The 14,835-nt window shown below is 39.7% G+C and overlaps 1 protein-coding gene across 3 annotated transcripts in view; it reads left to right on the forward strand.

Moving 5' to 3' along the window:
* Positions 1 to 14,835, forward strand: part of VPS8 (VPS8 subunit of CORVET complex) — a 236,463-nt gene that overhangs the window by 670 nt on the left and 220,958 nt on the right. For all 3 annotated transcript variants that reach the window (XM_030822939.1, XM_030822940.1, XM_030822941.1), the window contains exons 2-3: positions 12,405 to 12,643; positions 14,013 to 14,081. In XM_030822939.1, coding sequence (XP_030678799.1) covers positions 12,491 to 12,643; positions 14,013 to 14,081 — 222 coding nt within the window. In that variant the 5' untranslated portion in view covers positions 12,405 to 12,490. The remainder of the gene's footprint in view (positions 1 to 12,404; positions 12,644 to 14,012; positions 14,082 to 14,835) is intronic.

Consider the following 14,835-nt stretch of genomic DNA (forward strand, 5'->3'; position numbering starts at 1 on the left):
TCGGGCCTGGGAAACAGGTGTGGACCCCTGTATCCTCCAGGGACTGATATCAGGGTGCCTGAGCCTGAGGCTTAGATGGGGTGTCCACCTCTTAGGATCGGTGCGCACCCTGTGAGGCTGGTTCCAGTTTGTCTCCACGTGCAAGTTGTGCACCAGAGTGAGGGCAGCAGGGTGAAAGGTGGGCCTCTGAAGTTCGAGGCTACTCCTGTGCCTTGGCCAGTTCTTCGTGCTTGGCACCTGGGGAAGGAGGGAAACAGCTGCTCAGAGTGTCTGGGTGTACAAAATGGGGGTGCTTCACAGGAGAATAGGGTGGCAGGAGGTAGGATCGGTGAGAGGTTCCATGGCCCTGGGTTATCAGGAATAGCTAGCTGGGGAGCCTTCTTTAAATAAGCAGGCCCCCTCCACTTCTTACATTCTTGTTAGAATGAATAGGAAGGCTTCTGTCCTCTGCACCATCCACCCTCTACCATACTCTACTTTCCCCTACTGAAAAGCCACAAAACCCAAGCAAAACAAGCATGGATGTTAGCTTGTGGTGCTAAACTTTATTCCAAATGTCTGCGTTTGGGAGATAATTACATGTTAATTGTCTGTGTATGCCTATGTCTGCCTGTGTGGGTTTGAGGTATATCTAATACAAATGTGGATGGAGAATCTGCATATGTTTGTGTAAGACATGGGTTTGCTCATGGTTAAATTTAAGCACAGAGTAGGTATTGAATCCTCTGGCAATAGCTGGCCTGTTCCATAGAGTATGCAATAAAGATAAATGGAAAAAAAATTCGTTGAACTACTGGGCTTTATATGGTCAAAGAGGCATATGTGAGAAAATTCTTTCCAGAGCTCTAACAGAGTAATATGTTGATTTTTTCTTTATATTTAATACATTTTCTTCGTATCTGGACCATTGTCAGCAGATGGATGTTTTGTGTCTTCCAGAATATTGGGACATGTTGGTGATTCTTAGCTGTATCTCACTGTTCCATTGACATTTCAACCAGTGTGACACAAAATGTCAGTTATGTATGTGAATGAGAAGATCTTTTGAACTTAATAAAGTATGTTTAACTTTGGATGTATTGATAGCTTTCATAGAGTTAGATGGTGTGTTCTCTTGATCCACAGCTTTAAGTGTCATCTCTACATACTGGTAAGATCAAACTGTTGTATTCTTAACTGAATCTTGAATGAATATTTGACTTATCTTCACGCTGTATGACATTAGTAAATGTGTTCTGTGTTTTAGCAAGGAACTACAGCTTTGCGTTGGATTTTTCACTGTTAGGAATTTCTTAGGTTTACTCTAATAGCAATTATACTTTTTTTAGTCAAAGATATTTCTGTTGCAAGTGATGGAAAATTCAAATGGGCTTAAGCTAAAAGGGATTTATTGGCTCCAAACCTGGAAGGGGCTGGGGTATCACTAAATCCAGTGACTCCAGTGGTGGAGTACTTGTGTATCTCTCCCTTTCTGCAGAGGACCAGTAACCCCCAGTTCCCTATCTCTTCTGCAACTGTAATGCAAGCCTCATTCTGTCCTGTTACAGTCATGGGACAATTAGGGGATACATTCTGAGAAATGTGTAGTTAGGCAAATTTTGTCGTTGTGCAAGCATCATAGTGTACTTATACAAACCTAGATGGTATAGCCTACTACACACCCAGACTATGTGGGATGGCCTGTCGCTCCTAAGCTATAAACCAGCACAGCATGTTACTGTACTGAATACTGTAGGTGGTTGTAACACAGTGGCCAAGTATTTGTATATCTAAACCTAGAAAAGGTACAGTAAAAATACAGTTTAAAAGATTAAAAAATGTGCACCTGTATGGGGCACTTACCATGGATGGAGTTTGTAGGACTGGAAGTTGCTGTGGGCGAGGCAGTGAGTGAGTGGTGAGTGAATGTGAAGGCCTAGGACATTACTGTACACTACTGTAGACTTTGAACACTGTACACTTAGGCTGCACTAAATTTATTAAAAATTTTTTTCTTTCTCCAATGATAAATTAACCTTAGCTTACTGTAATGTAACTTTTATGTTACAAACTTTTAAAAAAGTTTTTGACTTCTTCGTGATAAAACTTAGCTTAAAATACAAACACATTGTACAATTAGCTGTACAAAAATACTTTCTTTATATCCTTATTCTGTTAGCTTTTTTCTATTTAAAAAATTTTTAATCTTTAAAAACTGAGACGCAAACACACACATTACCCTAGGCCTACACAGAGTCAGGAAGATCCCGCTGGAATGTCTTCAGAGGCAGTAACACATAGGGAACTGTCACCTCTTATGATAACAGTGCCTTCTGGAATACCTCCTGAAGGACCTGCCTGAAACTGTTTTACAGCTAATTTTTTAATTTTTAAATAAGTAGATGAATACACTCTAATGATAAAAAGTATAGGATAGCAAATACATAAACCGGCACATAGTTTATTATAAAGTATTATGTACTGCACATAATTGTATGTGCTTAGCTTTTATACTGCTGGCAGTGCAGTAGGTTTGTTTACACCAGCATCACCACAGACAGATGAGTAATGTATTGCATTACAACAGCTATGACATCACTGGGCTACAGGAATTTTTCAGCTCCATTATGTGTAATCTTAGGGGACCATGGTTGTATATGTGGTCTGTCATTGACCCAAAATGTCTTTTTGGGGCACATGACTGTATATAAATGCATAAAAGATGTGACTGCAGATGACTCCTGTGTTATGCCATCCAAGATTAAGCACCCTAGAATAAAGAGAAATTCCAGAAGTACCTTGATTGGCCACATAGGACACAAGAATGTGATGTGCCTACTCTTCTGCTCCCCTAGCTAGGCAGATAGGGTACTTGATTGGCAGCAACACCAAAATCACATGGTTGGAATGGAGGAGAAGCAGTTGCCCTCCAGGAAAGATGGCAGTGGCGCTGGGGTGTTTTAACCTTTGTTTTTTCTGTTGCAATTCAGCAAGATGCTTCCAGTTACTTCTTGCTCTTAAAAAAAAAAAAAAAAAGAATAAATCTCTCATGACTCTATATCCTTCTTCACACCTAACCAAGAGAAATTGAGATGACAGTTAATTGCAAGTTAATAAAGAAGGCCATCATCTACTCAGCCTTTACCTAAGTGGAATCCTGTCTTTTGCGCATTTACCTTACAAGAATTTACCTGTATCAGTTATGCGAAGAAGAAAAGGGAATATATTTCAGCCTACACAAGGCCCTTGTGCTTTTTAGGAGGAGTTCTTTGGAGCTGAAGTGGGTCTGAGAAGAGAGATTCTCAGGATAGTGGAGACAGTATTATAGAAGCTGGAAGTGATCATTTTTCTCTGTTATTTATTTCACTTACTACCTCATACACATATTGATGTAAAACTGATCAATAAAGTTAGAATTTGTACATTATCTAGATATTTGTAGACTTAGTTCATATTATTGTTTTGTATATTGTGATAGGGGATTAGATTTTTCTTTTCTAGACTGGAGCTGATTGTGTCTGACAATTCATAGCAGTAACTTAGCACTGTATACAGGAAGGTCTTAGGCACTGTTCCTTCCCCTTTTCTTTTTAACATTTTTAAATCTGTATGTACTTATGATCACTCTCCTCATTTAGACATTCACCAACAGAACAGAAAGAGAAACAGAGGGTTGGGCTTTTTCGTTGTGGCAGTTCTGGCACTGTGAGCTACAATTACCTAAATGTGCCTTCTTGGAAAGAAATTCCAGGGTCAAGTAAAGCAGCCCATCCCAGTATATAGTAATGTTGCTCTAAATAGGGTCTGTATCTAAAGGCCATGAATGAGGTGAAAATTGAGTACCCTCAAAGTACCCCAAGAGGGAGTCATATCAGAGACTGACAAGCGGTGGGTCTCTCAGGAAGCCCAGTACAGCCAGATCTTGTTTTTCATGTTGGAACTGCATGGCGTTTGTTATTTTGAGCACAGGTGACGTGAATTGCTTGGGTGTGAGGCATGTGAGAACTGAGACATAGAACAGCAGCTGACCATCTCCTATTCTGTGCTCACTGTGAAGCAAGAAGTTATTGAGTAGAGGTATGCAGAGTCTCTGGCTCTATGTGAATCATTTCTTTTTCTTTCCTTCCCGTTGCTGAAGATAATAGATGAAATCCTGTAAATTGAATGGAAGTATGGTACCTTTCCACTGTATTCATCTTGGCCTCTAAGCTGAATTAACGTAAAAGAACATAAAACATCCGAGATTGTGGGATTTGCATCATGTTATAAATGAGCTCAATGATTTAAAAATATCTCTCCTAGATGCAAAGAATGGAACTTGCACAGATGGAGGCGTTTTGGAGTAGTGTAACTAACCATTCTTTATATTACATGACCAGAACTGCTATTTGAGATTCTGGAAGCCAGTGATGCATCTTGCTTGGGTATTTACCTAGGGAGGGAGGGAGGGATGGGTGGGTGGGTAGATGGGTGGGTTGATCAGCTGCTGTGTCATATCGGCACAGGGAATAGAGTGGTGAACAAGATAGATCTGGTCTTTGCTCTCTCATGGAACCTGCATTCCAACTGGGGGCAAGGAGTGGTGGTTTAGACAATGAGGAAATGATTACAATGTGGTTAAGTGTAGTAAAAGAGGAGAACGATATTACGGGTGCATACTAACAGGGAACATAGCCTAGTTGAGCAGGGCAAAAAAAGGCCTTTCTAAGGAAGCAAAGTTTTAGCTGATAGTTGATAAATATGACCTGCAGTGGTTGACAAGCTTGACTACATATAAGTAGTATTCAATTATAGCTTGGCTTACTTATTATGGTATAGATTCCTATATGCTGTGAGTCAAATAATATCTTCTGGAGCTTAACAATGACAAGTAATAACACTGATAGATTTAATTTGCAACACAGATGTTATTCCTGTCTCCTAGTTCCTATGTTAATCAAACATTTTTTGAATGTCTACCTAGCTGTGCAAGCCAGTAAGCCCAGTGATGTGGAATATTCAAAGGAGCATGGCCCCATTTTTATTATATAGCTGGGGAGAAAAGATAGTCACATGGTAAATTAACTAATGAATCAGCATGAGGAAAGAGCCAAGCCTCTGTTTTAAAAGAGGACATGTTTTCTGAATTCAGAGGATGGTTAGGGAAGGAAGAGGTCATAGGCAGATCCAGTTTGAACAGTGTCCAGAAGGAAGAAAGGAAGTTAGATAAATGTAGAGAAAAAGAAAAGGAAAGGGAAGGTGAATCAGCTTGAGCAGACATGGGGGGAAAGTGGAAGCTATTCATGAAGGACTTTTAGTGCAAAAATAATAAATTCAATTGTAAGGGAAGGAGGCAGAAGGATCAACTCGTGTGATATCTGGAGTCACAGGCTTAGAATTTGGGATTTTATCCTGGAGGCATTGGGAATCTGTTAAAAATAAGTCCACTTGTGCTGGGCACGGTGGCTTACACCTGTAATCCCAGCACTTTGGGAGGCTGAGGCGGGCAGATGGCTTGAGCCCAGGAGTTTGAGACCAGCCTGGCCAACATCATCTCTATGAAAAATTCAAAAAATTAGCTGGGCATGGTGGTGTGCACCTGTAGACCCAGCCACTTGGGAGGCTGAAGTGGGAGGGTTGCTTGAGCCTGGAAGGCAGAGGTTGTAATGAGCCGAGCTCATGCCACTGCACTCCAGCCTGGGTGACAGAGGGGGACCCTGTCTCAAAAAAAAAAAAAAAAAAAAAAAAGTCCATTTGCCAGAAGGTAATAGAAAACTAATAGAAGTTAATCCATCATTGCATTTTATTTTTCCCTTTACAAAACAAACCACAAAACAAAACAAAGGAATGAAGAGAAATACTTGGATTGGGAAGGCCAAAAACAAAAATTTGCATGTAATGTTGTTACTATATCATGATTTTGTGATTTTTTTCTAGCATTATATAGTAAATAAAAATGATTCTATTTCATTGTAATGTGAAAAAGTATCTCATATGACACTTTTAGGAGGAAAAGAATGTCAGGATTAAACAGGATCGTGGAGCTTGAGAACAGTTAGGAATAAATGTTTGCCAAGGTGAAAACTGGTGAAAAGCCAGGCATGGTGGCACAGGCTGGTAGTTGCAGCTACTTGGGAGATGTGAAGTAGGAGTATCGCTTGAGGCCAGGAGTTTAAGGCTAACCTGGGCGACATAGCAAGATCCCATCTCTTAAAAAAAACTGATGCAAGTTTAACTTGGCCTAATACAGGTCACACATTCTAGAGTTCTTATTCAGTTAGCCAGTGTCATAATTAAGTCATTGCTGTTTATATGGCACATATCTTTTTTTTAATGGTCCTTGCATCATTAATTGGTTGAGAACAACAATTAAGAGGAAATAACAATTATCAAGATGTCAGATAATCTTATGTCTGAACTATTACAATACTCGTTTATCAGCACTCAGAAGAGGACAGCATACTGCGTAATTATGATTCCATGACATATATTTCCTATCAGATTAATCTGATTTCATTCTAAGAGAGACTAAGAAATCACGTAGCCTGTTTTGTTATGTGCAAGTACTGTCTGGTATGGCATCCCCTTAAGAACTATAAAAACACTAGCTCACACGATGGTTGGGTGAAGAACTAGTTGTAGAATTGCTTCCCAACAGGAATTTATGAGTGGTTGATTATCAGCCTTTTACTGGGATAACATTTAAGGGATAGCTGAAGCAGGATCGGTATCAAGTGTGAAATATTAAGCATCATATATTAAGCATTTCATCATTGGTGCATATATTGGAATGAAGGGCCTGCTTAATAAACACATGGGCAACACCAACACACAAGGGAAGGGTTAATATTTCAGAATGTTGGATATGTGACCAGAAACAAATTAACTTATATTTATTAGTACAGTTGACCCTTGAACAATGCAGGGGTTAAGGGCACTGCCCCCTCAACCAGTGGAAAATCCGAGTACAACTTGTGACTCCCCAGAAACTTTACCTCTATCACCTACTGTTGACCAGAAGCCTTACTGATAACATTAACAGTCGTTTAACACACATTTTGTGTGCTATTTGTATTTAGTTACAATAAAGTAAGCTAGAGAAAAGGATATGAAGATTCTAAGGAAGAGGAAATATACTTGCTTTTCATTATGTGGAAGTGGATCATTATAAAGGCCTTCATCCTTGTCTAAACGTTGAGTAGGCTGAGGAGGAGGAGGAGGGGTTGGTCTCACTGTCTTGGGTGGAAGAGGCGGAAGAAAACCCACCTGTAAGTGGACCCTTGAAGTTCAAACCTGTGTTGTTCAAGGATCAACTGTCTATTCATTTCCTATTGTTGCCATAAATTACCGTAAAGTTAGTGGTATAAAACAATGCAGATTTATTTTACAGTTCAGTACTTCACAAGTCTGACCCCAATCTCACTAAAATTAAGAGGTCAAGACAAGACTTCAGTCCTTCTAGAGGCTCTAGAAGACCATCTGTTTCCTTGTCTTTCACAGCTTCTAGAGGCTGCCTGCATCCTTGGCTCCTAAGCCCCGTTCTCCATCTTCAACGCCTATGACATGGTGTCTCTCTGATTCTACTTCTCATGTCACATCTCTTTCTCTGGCGTTCTTTTCTGCCTCTCTCTTCCACTTTCAAGGACCTTTGTGATTACATTGGACCCACCCAAATCATCCGGAATAACCTTCCTGTCAAGGTCTTAATTTAACCTGCAAAATCCCTTTTGCCATATCAAGTAACATATTCACAGTTTCTGGGAATTAGGACTGGCATTGTTGGATACCCTCATACTGCCTACCACAGGTGGATTCCAGCTCAGGTACTTTCTGAAAAATTCACAGAAGCTGCTTGTGTGAACTCTCCTTTTTTTTTTTTTTGAGACGGAGTCTCGCTCTGTCGCCCAGGCTGGAGTGCAGTGGCGCGACCTCAGCTCACTGCAAGCTCCGCCTCCCGGGTTCATGCCATTCTCCTGCCTCAGCCTCCCGAGTAGCTGGGACTACAGGCGCCTGCCACCATGCCCAGCTCATTTTTTGTATTTTTAGTAGAGATGGGGTTTCACCGTGTTAGCCAAGATGGTCTCGATCTCCTGACCTCGTGATCCGCCCATCTCTGCCTCCCAAAGTGCTGGGATTACAGGCGTGAACCACTGCGCCCGGCCGTGAACTCTCCTTTTAAAAAAATTTGAGCATGATGACCTTTTGATTCATCAGGTCTATTTGAGTTGGAAAAACTTACTGACTAAAATGAAGAAAGGAGTAACTGCTGGTAAGTGACAAAAGAGGAACTTGGGAAGGGGACGTAGTTGCCTTCACTAATAGAGGGTGGACCGATGTTGATGTTAAAAAAATCCAAAACATGAGTTTAGAATGAGTTAGTAACAATAAGACACTTCTATTGTAATTGAAGTTTTTATTAAGTGTCTTTGTTGCTTTGGTGGGGGCTGTACTAGTCTTAGACAAAACCCCTACCATTCAGCTCATGAAGAACTGCTGTGATAGCCAGGATATTGTTCTGATATGCTTAGCACTGGCTAGACCTTTACAAAAATACTGGATTTGGTTTTAGAATCTTTAACTTTAGAAAAATTTGAAAATCTTGAGGTTTTAAATATAATAGCTAATATCTGTTGAAAATTATGTCCAGACATTATTCTAAATGCTTTATAGTCATATCATTTGTTCCTCACAGGAGCCCTGCAAAGTAGGTAGTTGCATTCATAAGAGCCAGGACTCTCAATTTTAAGTGCTAAAAGAAAGGGGGAAGTTGAGGCCGGGCGCGGTGGCTCATGCTTGTAATCCCAGCACTTTGGGAGGCCAAGGCGGGTGGATCACAAGATCAGGAGATCGAGGCCATCCTGGCTAACATGGTGAAACCCCGTCTCTACTAAAAAATACAAAAAATTAGCCGGGCGTGGTGGCGGGCGCCTGTAGTCCCAGCTACTCGGGAGGCTGAGGCAGAAGAATGGCGGGAACCCGGGAGGCAGAGCTTGCAGTGAGCCGAGATTGCGCCACTGCACTCCAGCCTGGGTGACAGAGCAAGACTCTGTCTCAAAAAAAAAAAAAAAAAAAAAAAAAGGGGAAGTTGCGAGAGTATATGTTGGTTTATATAGCCAAACTGCTAGAAGGCTATGGGCAGAGCTAACTTCATAGAAGACTAGAATCTGAGGCTTGAATAATGTCAGGACTTTCTTCTCTACTTTGTTTTTTTTTGTTTTTTAGAGACGGAGTCTTGCTCTGTTGCCCAGGCTGGAGTGCAGTGGCGCGAACTTGGCTCATTGCATCCTCTGCCTCCCGGGTTCAAGCAGTTCTCCTGCCTCAGCCTCCTGAGTAGCTGGGACTACAGGCACACGCCACCACGCTTGGCTAATTTTTTTTTTTTTGTATTTTAGTAGAGACGGGGTTTCACCGTGTTGCTGCCCAGGCTGGTCTTGAACTCCTGAGCTCAGGAAATCCACCCGCCTTGGCCTCCCAAAGTGCTAGGATTACAGATGTGAGCCACTGTGCCCAGCCTCTACTTCTTTTTTTTTAGATAGGTTTCATTCTTGCTAGAGAATCTGTACCTAGAACCTAAGTTCTATCATTAGAGGTACATCTCCAGTCACAGATGCTTAGTGTTTAATTAGGTGTGTGTCAAGTGAGTGATTTCTTTTCTGCAGAAGAGAGCCGGGTGGGGAGTGTGGGATCTGCTCAGCCGCATTATTCATTGTATAGAGAACAATGGAAATACCTCTTCCTCATCGGTTCCATTTTAATGAATCCTGGTGAAAGACTCTGGCTGTCACATAATCCCTTTTACTAAGGGATTTTTGACCATTAGCCTCTACAAGAACACATGGTTTGAAGGAGCCCTTCCCAGAACAAGAGACGCGTTCTGAGCAAACAACACAAATGTCCACAATATTCCATTTTAATGATATAGAAATAGGTTCAAAAAAGGTAAACAAATTAACCAAGGTCACAGGTAGGAACTCATAAAGTCCAGATTCAGACTTGATTTTTCTATTTTATTTTTTGGAGGGTCAGAGGTGGGGAGAAGTGATTATTTCCTGGTCATTTCTAAGAAAAGTGGCCACAACAGCAGACCTGAGTTTAATAGACTCTTTGGCTTGTGCTCTTTCCACTTTGCCACCACATTACATCGGTAAAAGGAGCTCAGTGAAATGAAGGTCAGAAACGGGACAGGGTAGCTTGGCGGGATGATGTCTTCAGGGAGTGCCTGATCACCTGACACTTCTTCAGTGTGATACTGGGGTTCACAGATGCTGAATTGTTATATGGTCTTGGAACCTCTTAATAACTCCAGATATGAGATAAAAAGAGCTGGAAAAAAATTGTTTTCCTTTCTGAGTTATTTTGGAAAGACAAATATAAAATATGAAACATTTTAGATTATTAAATCAGTTAAATATTATTTTCCTATATGGTCTTTCCCACTATTTTTGAAAAATGTATAAGAATAAAAGTTAATAACATCTTTAGGAACCACTGAACGTGAATTAGATTGCACATATTTGTAAATAGTTGTTAAATAATTGCAACAATTTTTGCTTAGTGGTACAAATAGGAGCTGAAAGACTTCATTAAAAAGTAATTTGTCATGAGCCAGGGTCTTTGAAGAAATGCATATAAACATTCGTATTGCTACTGCATTTGGGTTATTGTAAAAGGAGCCCTATATTTAGAACCTGATGTTGGAAAGATACTTTAAAATGTTGCCAGGCAAAGAGTGGCCTCAGTTATGTGTTTTAGGAATGTGTTTTGATAGTGTGTGTTTTATTAGGACACAACCCTATAAACAGAAAAGCCATTTTTTTGTAGCATGTGAAAGAAATTAGTCTGTATTTGGTAATATACCAAATAGTGTAATAGCTAGAAAGGTTGGTTTCAGCTCTTGAAAAGTCAGTTTCATGAGTCCATGATTTATACAAAGTATTCATTTCTTTTAATATGATAAAAATGAAACATCAAAGGAAGTGAAATTAATTATAGGTACTAAACTAATGAGCTTCATTAGATAAAATTGTCAGTGAATTTTTGGCATATTGTTTAAAAACAACTAATCTCAGTAAACTTTTTAAAAAATTAGTTATTTCAAGCCAGGCACAGTGGCACATGCCTGTAGTCGCAGCTACTCAGGAGGCTGAGGCTGGAGGATAGCTTGAGCCCAAGAGTTGGAGGCCACGTTGACAATATAGTGAGACTCCATTTCTTAAAAGAAATTAAGTGGCTCAGTAATTGCAAGCCTTTTTTTTCTGCCTTCACTAACATGCACAATCCGTCTTTACTAACATACACAATCTAATTTACTAAGAGAAGCTCACTGCAGGGCAAGGGTTGGTGGTAGTGGTGTTTATACACTCTAAGGGCAGTATGTAGTTTGAAAGAGCTTTGCACCGAGAGTTTTGCCAGTTGTTTGGTACTGTGAAAAACATATAGTTGAGAAAACAAAATGATCTTTACTATTATTATTATTATTATTATTATTATTAGGGCATTGTTTCTGTTTTCATATTTTTGCTTTATCCTAAACAGGTGAAGCTAACTGGACTTTTTAAAGTTGGGTCACTTGTAGCCTAATTGAAACACAAAGTAAAATCATTTAAAAGCAAACTTAATTATTAAACTTGTGTTTTAATGTATATTTTAGCTTTCTAAAATGTTTTAAGTATATTTTACTTTCTAAAAATGACAGTTTTGCAAGTAAACCAAATTATCTGTGATTTTTGATATAAGCGCGATCTGTCATTTAGAGCTGTGAAATAATAAAAAGCTGTATACGTTTCTAGTTTTCTTTAGTATTTCATTTTTCTCTGAAAGTGTCCATGTTTCTCTGTGACTAGCTCTGTTTCTAGAAATCTCTGGTAGGCTATGGAATTATTTTATCTTGGGGTCATTGTTGTTTCCTTTAGTAGATCTGAACCCTTAGGTTTGCTCGTGTTGTATTAAATAGATAATTGTTCATCCTCAGTGTTTCTGCTAAGCTCCCAGAGACGTCTGTGGCCCTGTGCAGAGGCCAACAACAAAACTGGTTTATATGCTTATTTCTAGGGGAACTGGAGCACTACCCTGGGGTTTGGAACGTAAGGAAGGCATTTGCAGCTTTTGGCACCGATTTACCCTTATGCTGTTAGGTAAATAAATCTAGTTGGTACCAGGTCTAGTGGCTGAGCCTATTAAGTTATCACTATCACCAGTTTCATGACTTTGGTTGGCGGGCCACTTCCCAAAGTCCTTGAGCCCAAGTTAGCTATTCCTCCTTTATGCTCTCATTGAAACCCTCTCCTAATAACATACCCTGTACCCCACTGTTAATTTCAGTTTGCCTGCAATCAGATGTTTAGGTGAAATCTGACCAAGTAAGTCTTTGGAATGTCCAGTTGACAAGGAGGAAATCTAAATGATACTGTTTTGTTTTGTTTTTGTTTTTTTCTTTTTTTGAAAAGATATGATCATTCAGGTCTTTGTGAGCTAAGGCCAAACAAAAAAAACACTTGCTTTGATGGACTGAATACTGTTATTAGAAGTAAATATGGAAAATGAACCAGACCATGAAAATGTGGAACAGAGCCTCTGTGCCAAGATGAGCGAAGAAGAGCTGAATAAGTCTTTCAATCTAGAAGCTTCACTTTCAAAATTCTCTTACATAGATCTGGACAAGGAACTGGAGTTCAAAAATGATCTGGTAAAAATTTCAATTTCTGTCAAGTGATAATGTTTAACCAGTGTTGATTAGACCCAGAGACTCTTAAGTCTGTCATTTTTGCATGGGTTAATAGGAGTCTGTGTATAGGTTTTTTTTTTTTTTTTTTTTTTGGATACAGGGTCTCACTCTGTTGTCTAGGTTGGAGTACAGTGGTGCAAACATGGCTCACTGAAGCTTCAACCTCCTGGGCTCAAGTGATCCTCCTACCTCAGCCTCCCAAGTAGCTGGGACCACAGGTGTGTGTCACCACGCCCGCCTAATTTTTAATTTTTTTGTAGAGAGAGTCTCGCCATGTTGCCCAGGCTGGTCTCAAACTCCTGGACTCAAGCAATTCTCCCTTCTTGGCCTCCCACGTGTATATTTTTATGAGATAACCTTACTCTTCATTTGTATAGTCCATTACAGTTTATGAAACAATTTGATTCATGTTGTCATTTGAGCTTCACAACTCTCACAACACTCTGATAATCCATTGTATAGATGAAGACACTGGCATGCAGCTATGTAAATGACTTCTCAAAGTCACAGAGCCAGTGGTAGGTTCCTTATCTTGCACAGCATTTTTTTCTCCCTTTGATTTAATATTATGTTAATGGGTTTCTGTGAGTATGAGAATAACAACATGTTGCTTGACCTAATTATCTCTCACCGTAATTTATGAAATAACTAAGAAACGTGATGTCAGACTTTTGCTTATTGCTTATGACTTATGTCTAAACTTAGAAAATTAGGGGTTTTCTTAGATGTTGTTTTGTCATGTTTAAGAAAGCAGATGCAAAAGTCTTTCAACAGAAGTTTTCTGGAAAGTAGCCCGGGCGTGGTGGCTCACGCCTGTGATTCCAGCACTTTGTGAGGCCGAGATGGGTGGATCACTTGAGGTCAGGAGTCCAAGACCAGCCTGGCCTTATGGTGAAACCCCATCTCTACTAAAAATAGAAAAAAGATTAGCTGTGTGTGGGGGCACGTGCCTGTACTCCTAGCTCCTCGGGGGGGCTGAGGCAGAATTGCTTGAACCCGGGAGGTGGAGGTCGCAGTGAGCTGAGATCACACCATTGCACTACAGCCTGGGCATCACAGCAAGACTCTGTCTCAAAAAAAAAAAAGTGTTCTGGAAAGGGCTGTCAGGATAGTGCAGTTAGTGCATATATGTCCTTGATAGTAAATGAATGTGTAGATAGGAAAGGAAGCCACTCCGTAGTTTTGACTTACTACTATGGATTTTTGAGTTGACCATTTTGGTGGTAAGTTTGTGTTTTAACTGATGGTGGTTTTAATCAACTAAAACCTCTCACAATTATAAGCAGAAAGGCATCATTTTGTGAGCATTATTTTTTTTTTCTTTATTTAGATTGATGACAAGGAGTTTGATATTCCTCAAGTTGATACTCCTCCAACACTGGAAAGCATACTAAATGAGGTAAGTGAATATTAATGATTACTGTCATTTTGTGGCATTAATCTTAATACTTTTTGGATTAGTTATCATACATGCACCTAGATGCGCACTATCCAGTAGGGTAGCCACTGGTCGTGTGTGTCAGTTTAAAATTTAAATTAATTATAATCAAATAAAAATTTAATTCCTTGGCTGCACAAGGCACATTTCAAGTGCTCAATAGCCACGTGTGGCTAGTGGCTACTATGTGGCTAGGGGACAGCATAGATAAAAAGTATTTCCATCATCACAGAAAGTTCTCTTGGACAGCAGTAGTCTAGATTGTGAGCTTCTCAAGGGCATAAACCATCTCTTGTTCATCTTTAGAGTCTCTGTGCCCAGAACAATGCCTAATACTTGGCAGACTTTAAAGTATATTTTATTAAGTGAATTGAGATGCAAAATTTATGTCACTTTTGAGGTTTGTATTATGTGTTGCTAATGGTTAAGTTTTTTCTACCACTGATATTCAAATAGCTTGTCCTCTGACACTAAAGAACATCTTGCAACCTTATAATAAGCTTCATCACTCTTCTACATGAAGAAAACTAATCTTTTATAGTTTATCTTATGAATACCATTTCTAATGAGAAGTTTTTCAGAGTTTTGAAATGGTGTTATTCTTTTCTGAATTGGGAGATCAAAGGCTTTCTAAAGGGGCTCTGTGAGAGTACATGGTTGGTGAAGCACGCCTGTTTTATGTACCCTGCATCTGCTGACAACCCTTCAACTCAGT

The sequence above is a fragment of the Nomascus leucogenys genome, chromosome 11 (genome assembly GCF_006542625.1).
Source record: "Nomascus leucogenys isolate Asia chromosome 11, Asia_NLE_v1, whole genome shotgun sequence".
Lineage (NCBI taxonomy): Eukaryota > Metazoa > Chordata > Mammalia > Primates > Hylobatidae > Nomascus > Nomascus leucogenys.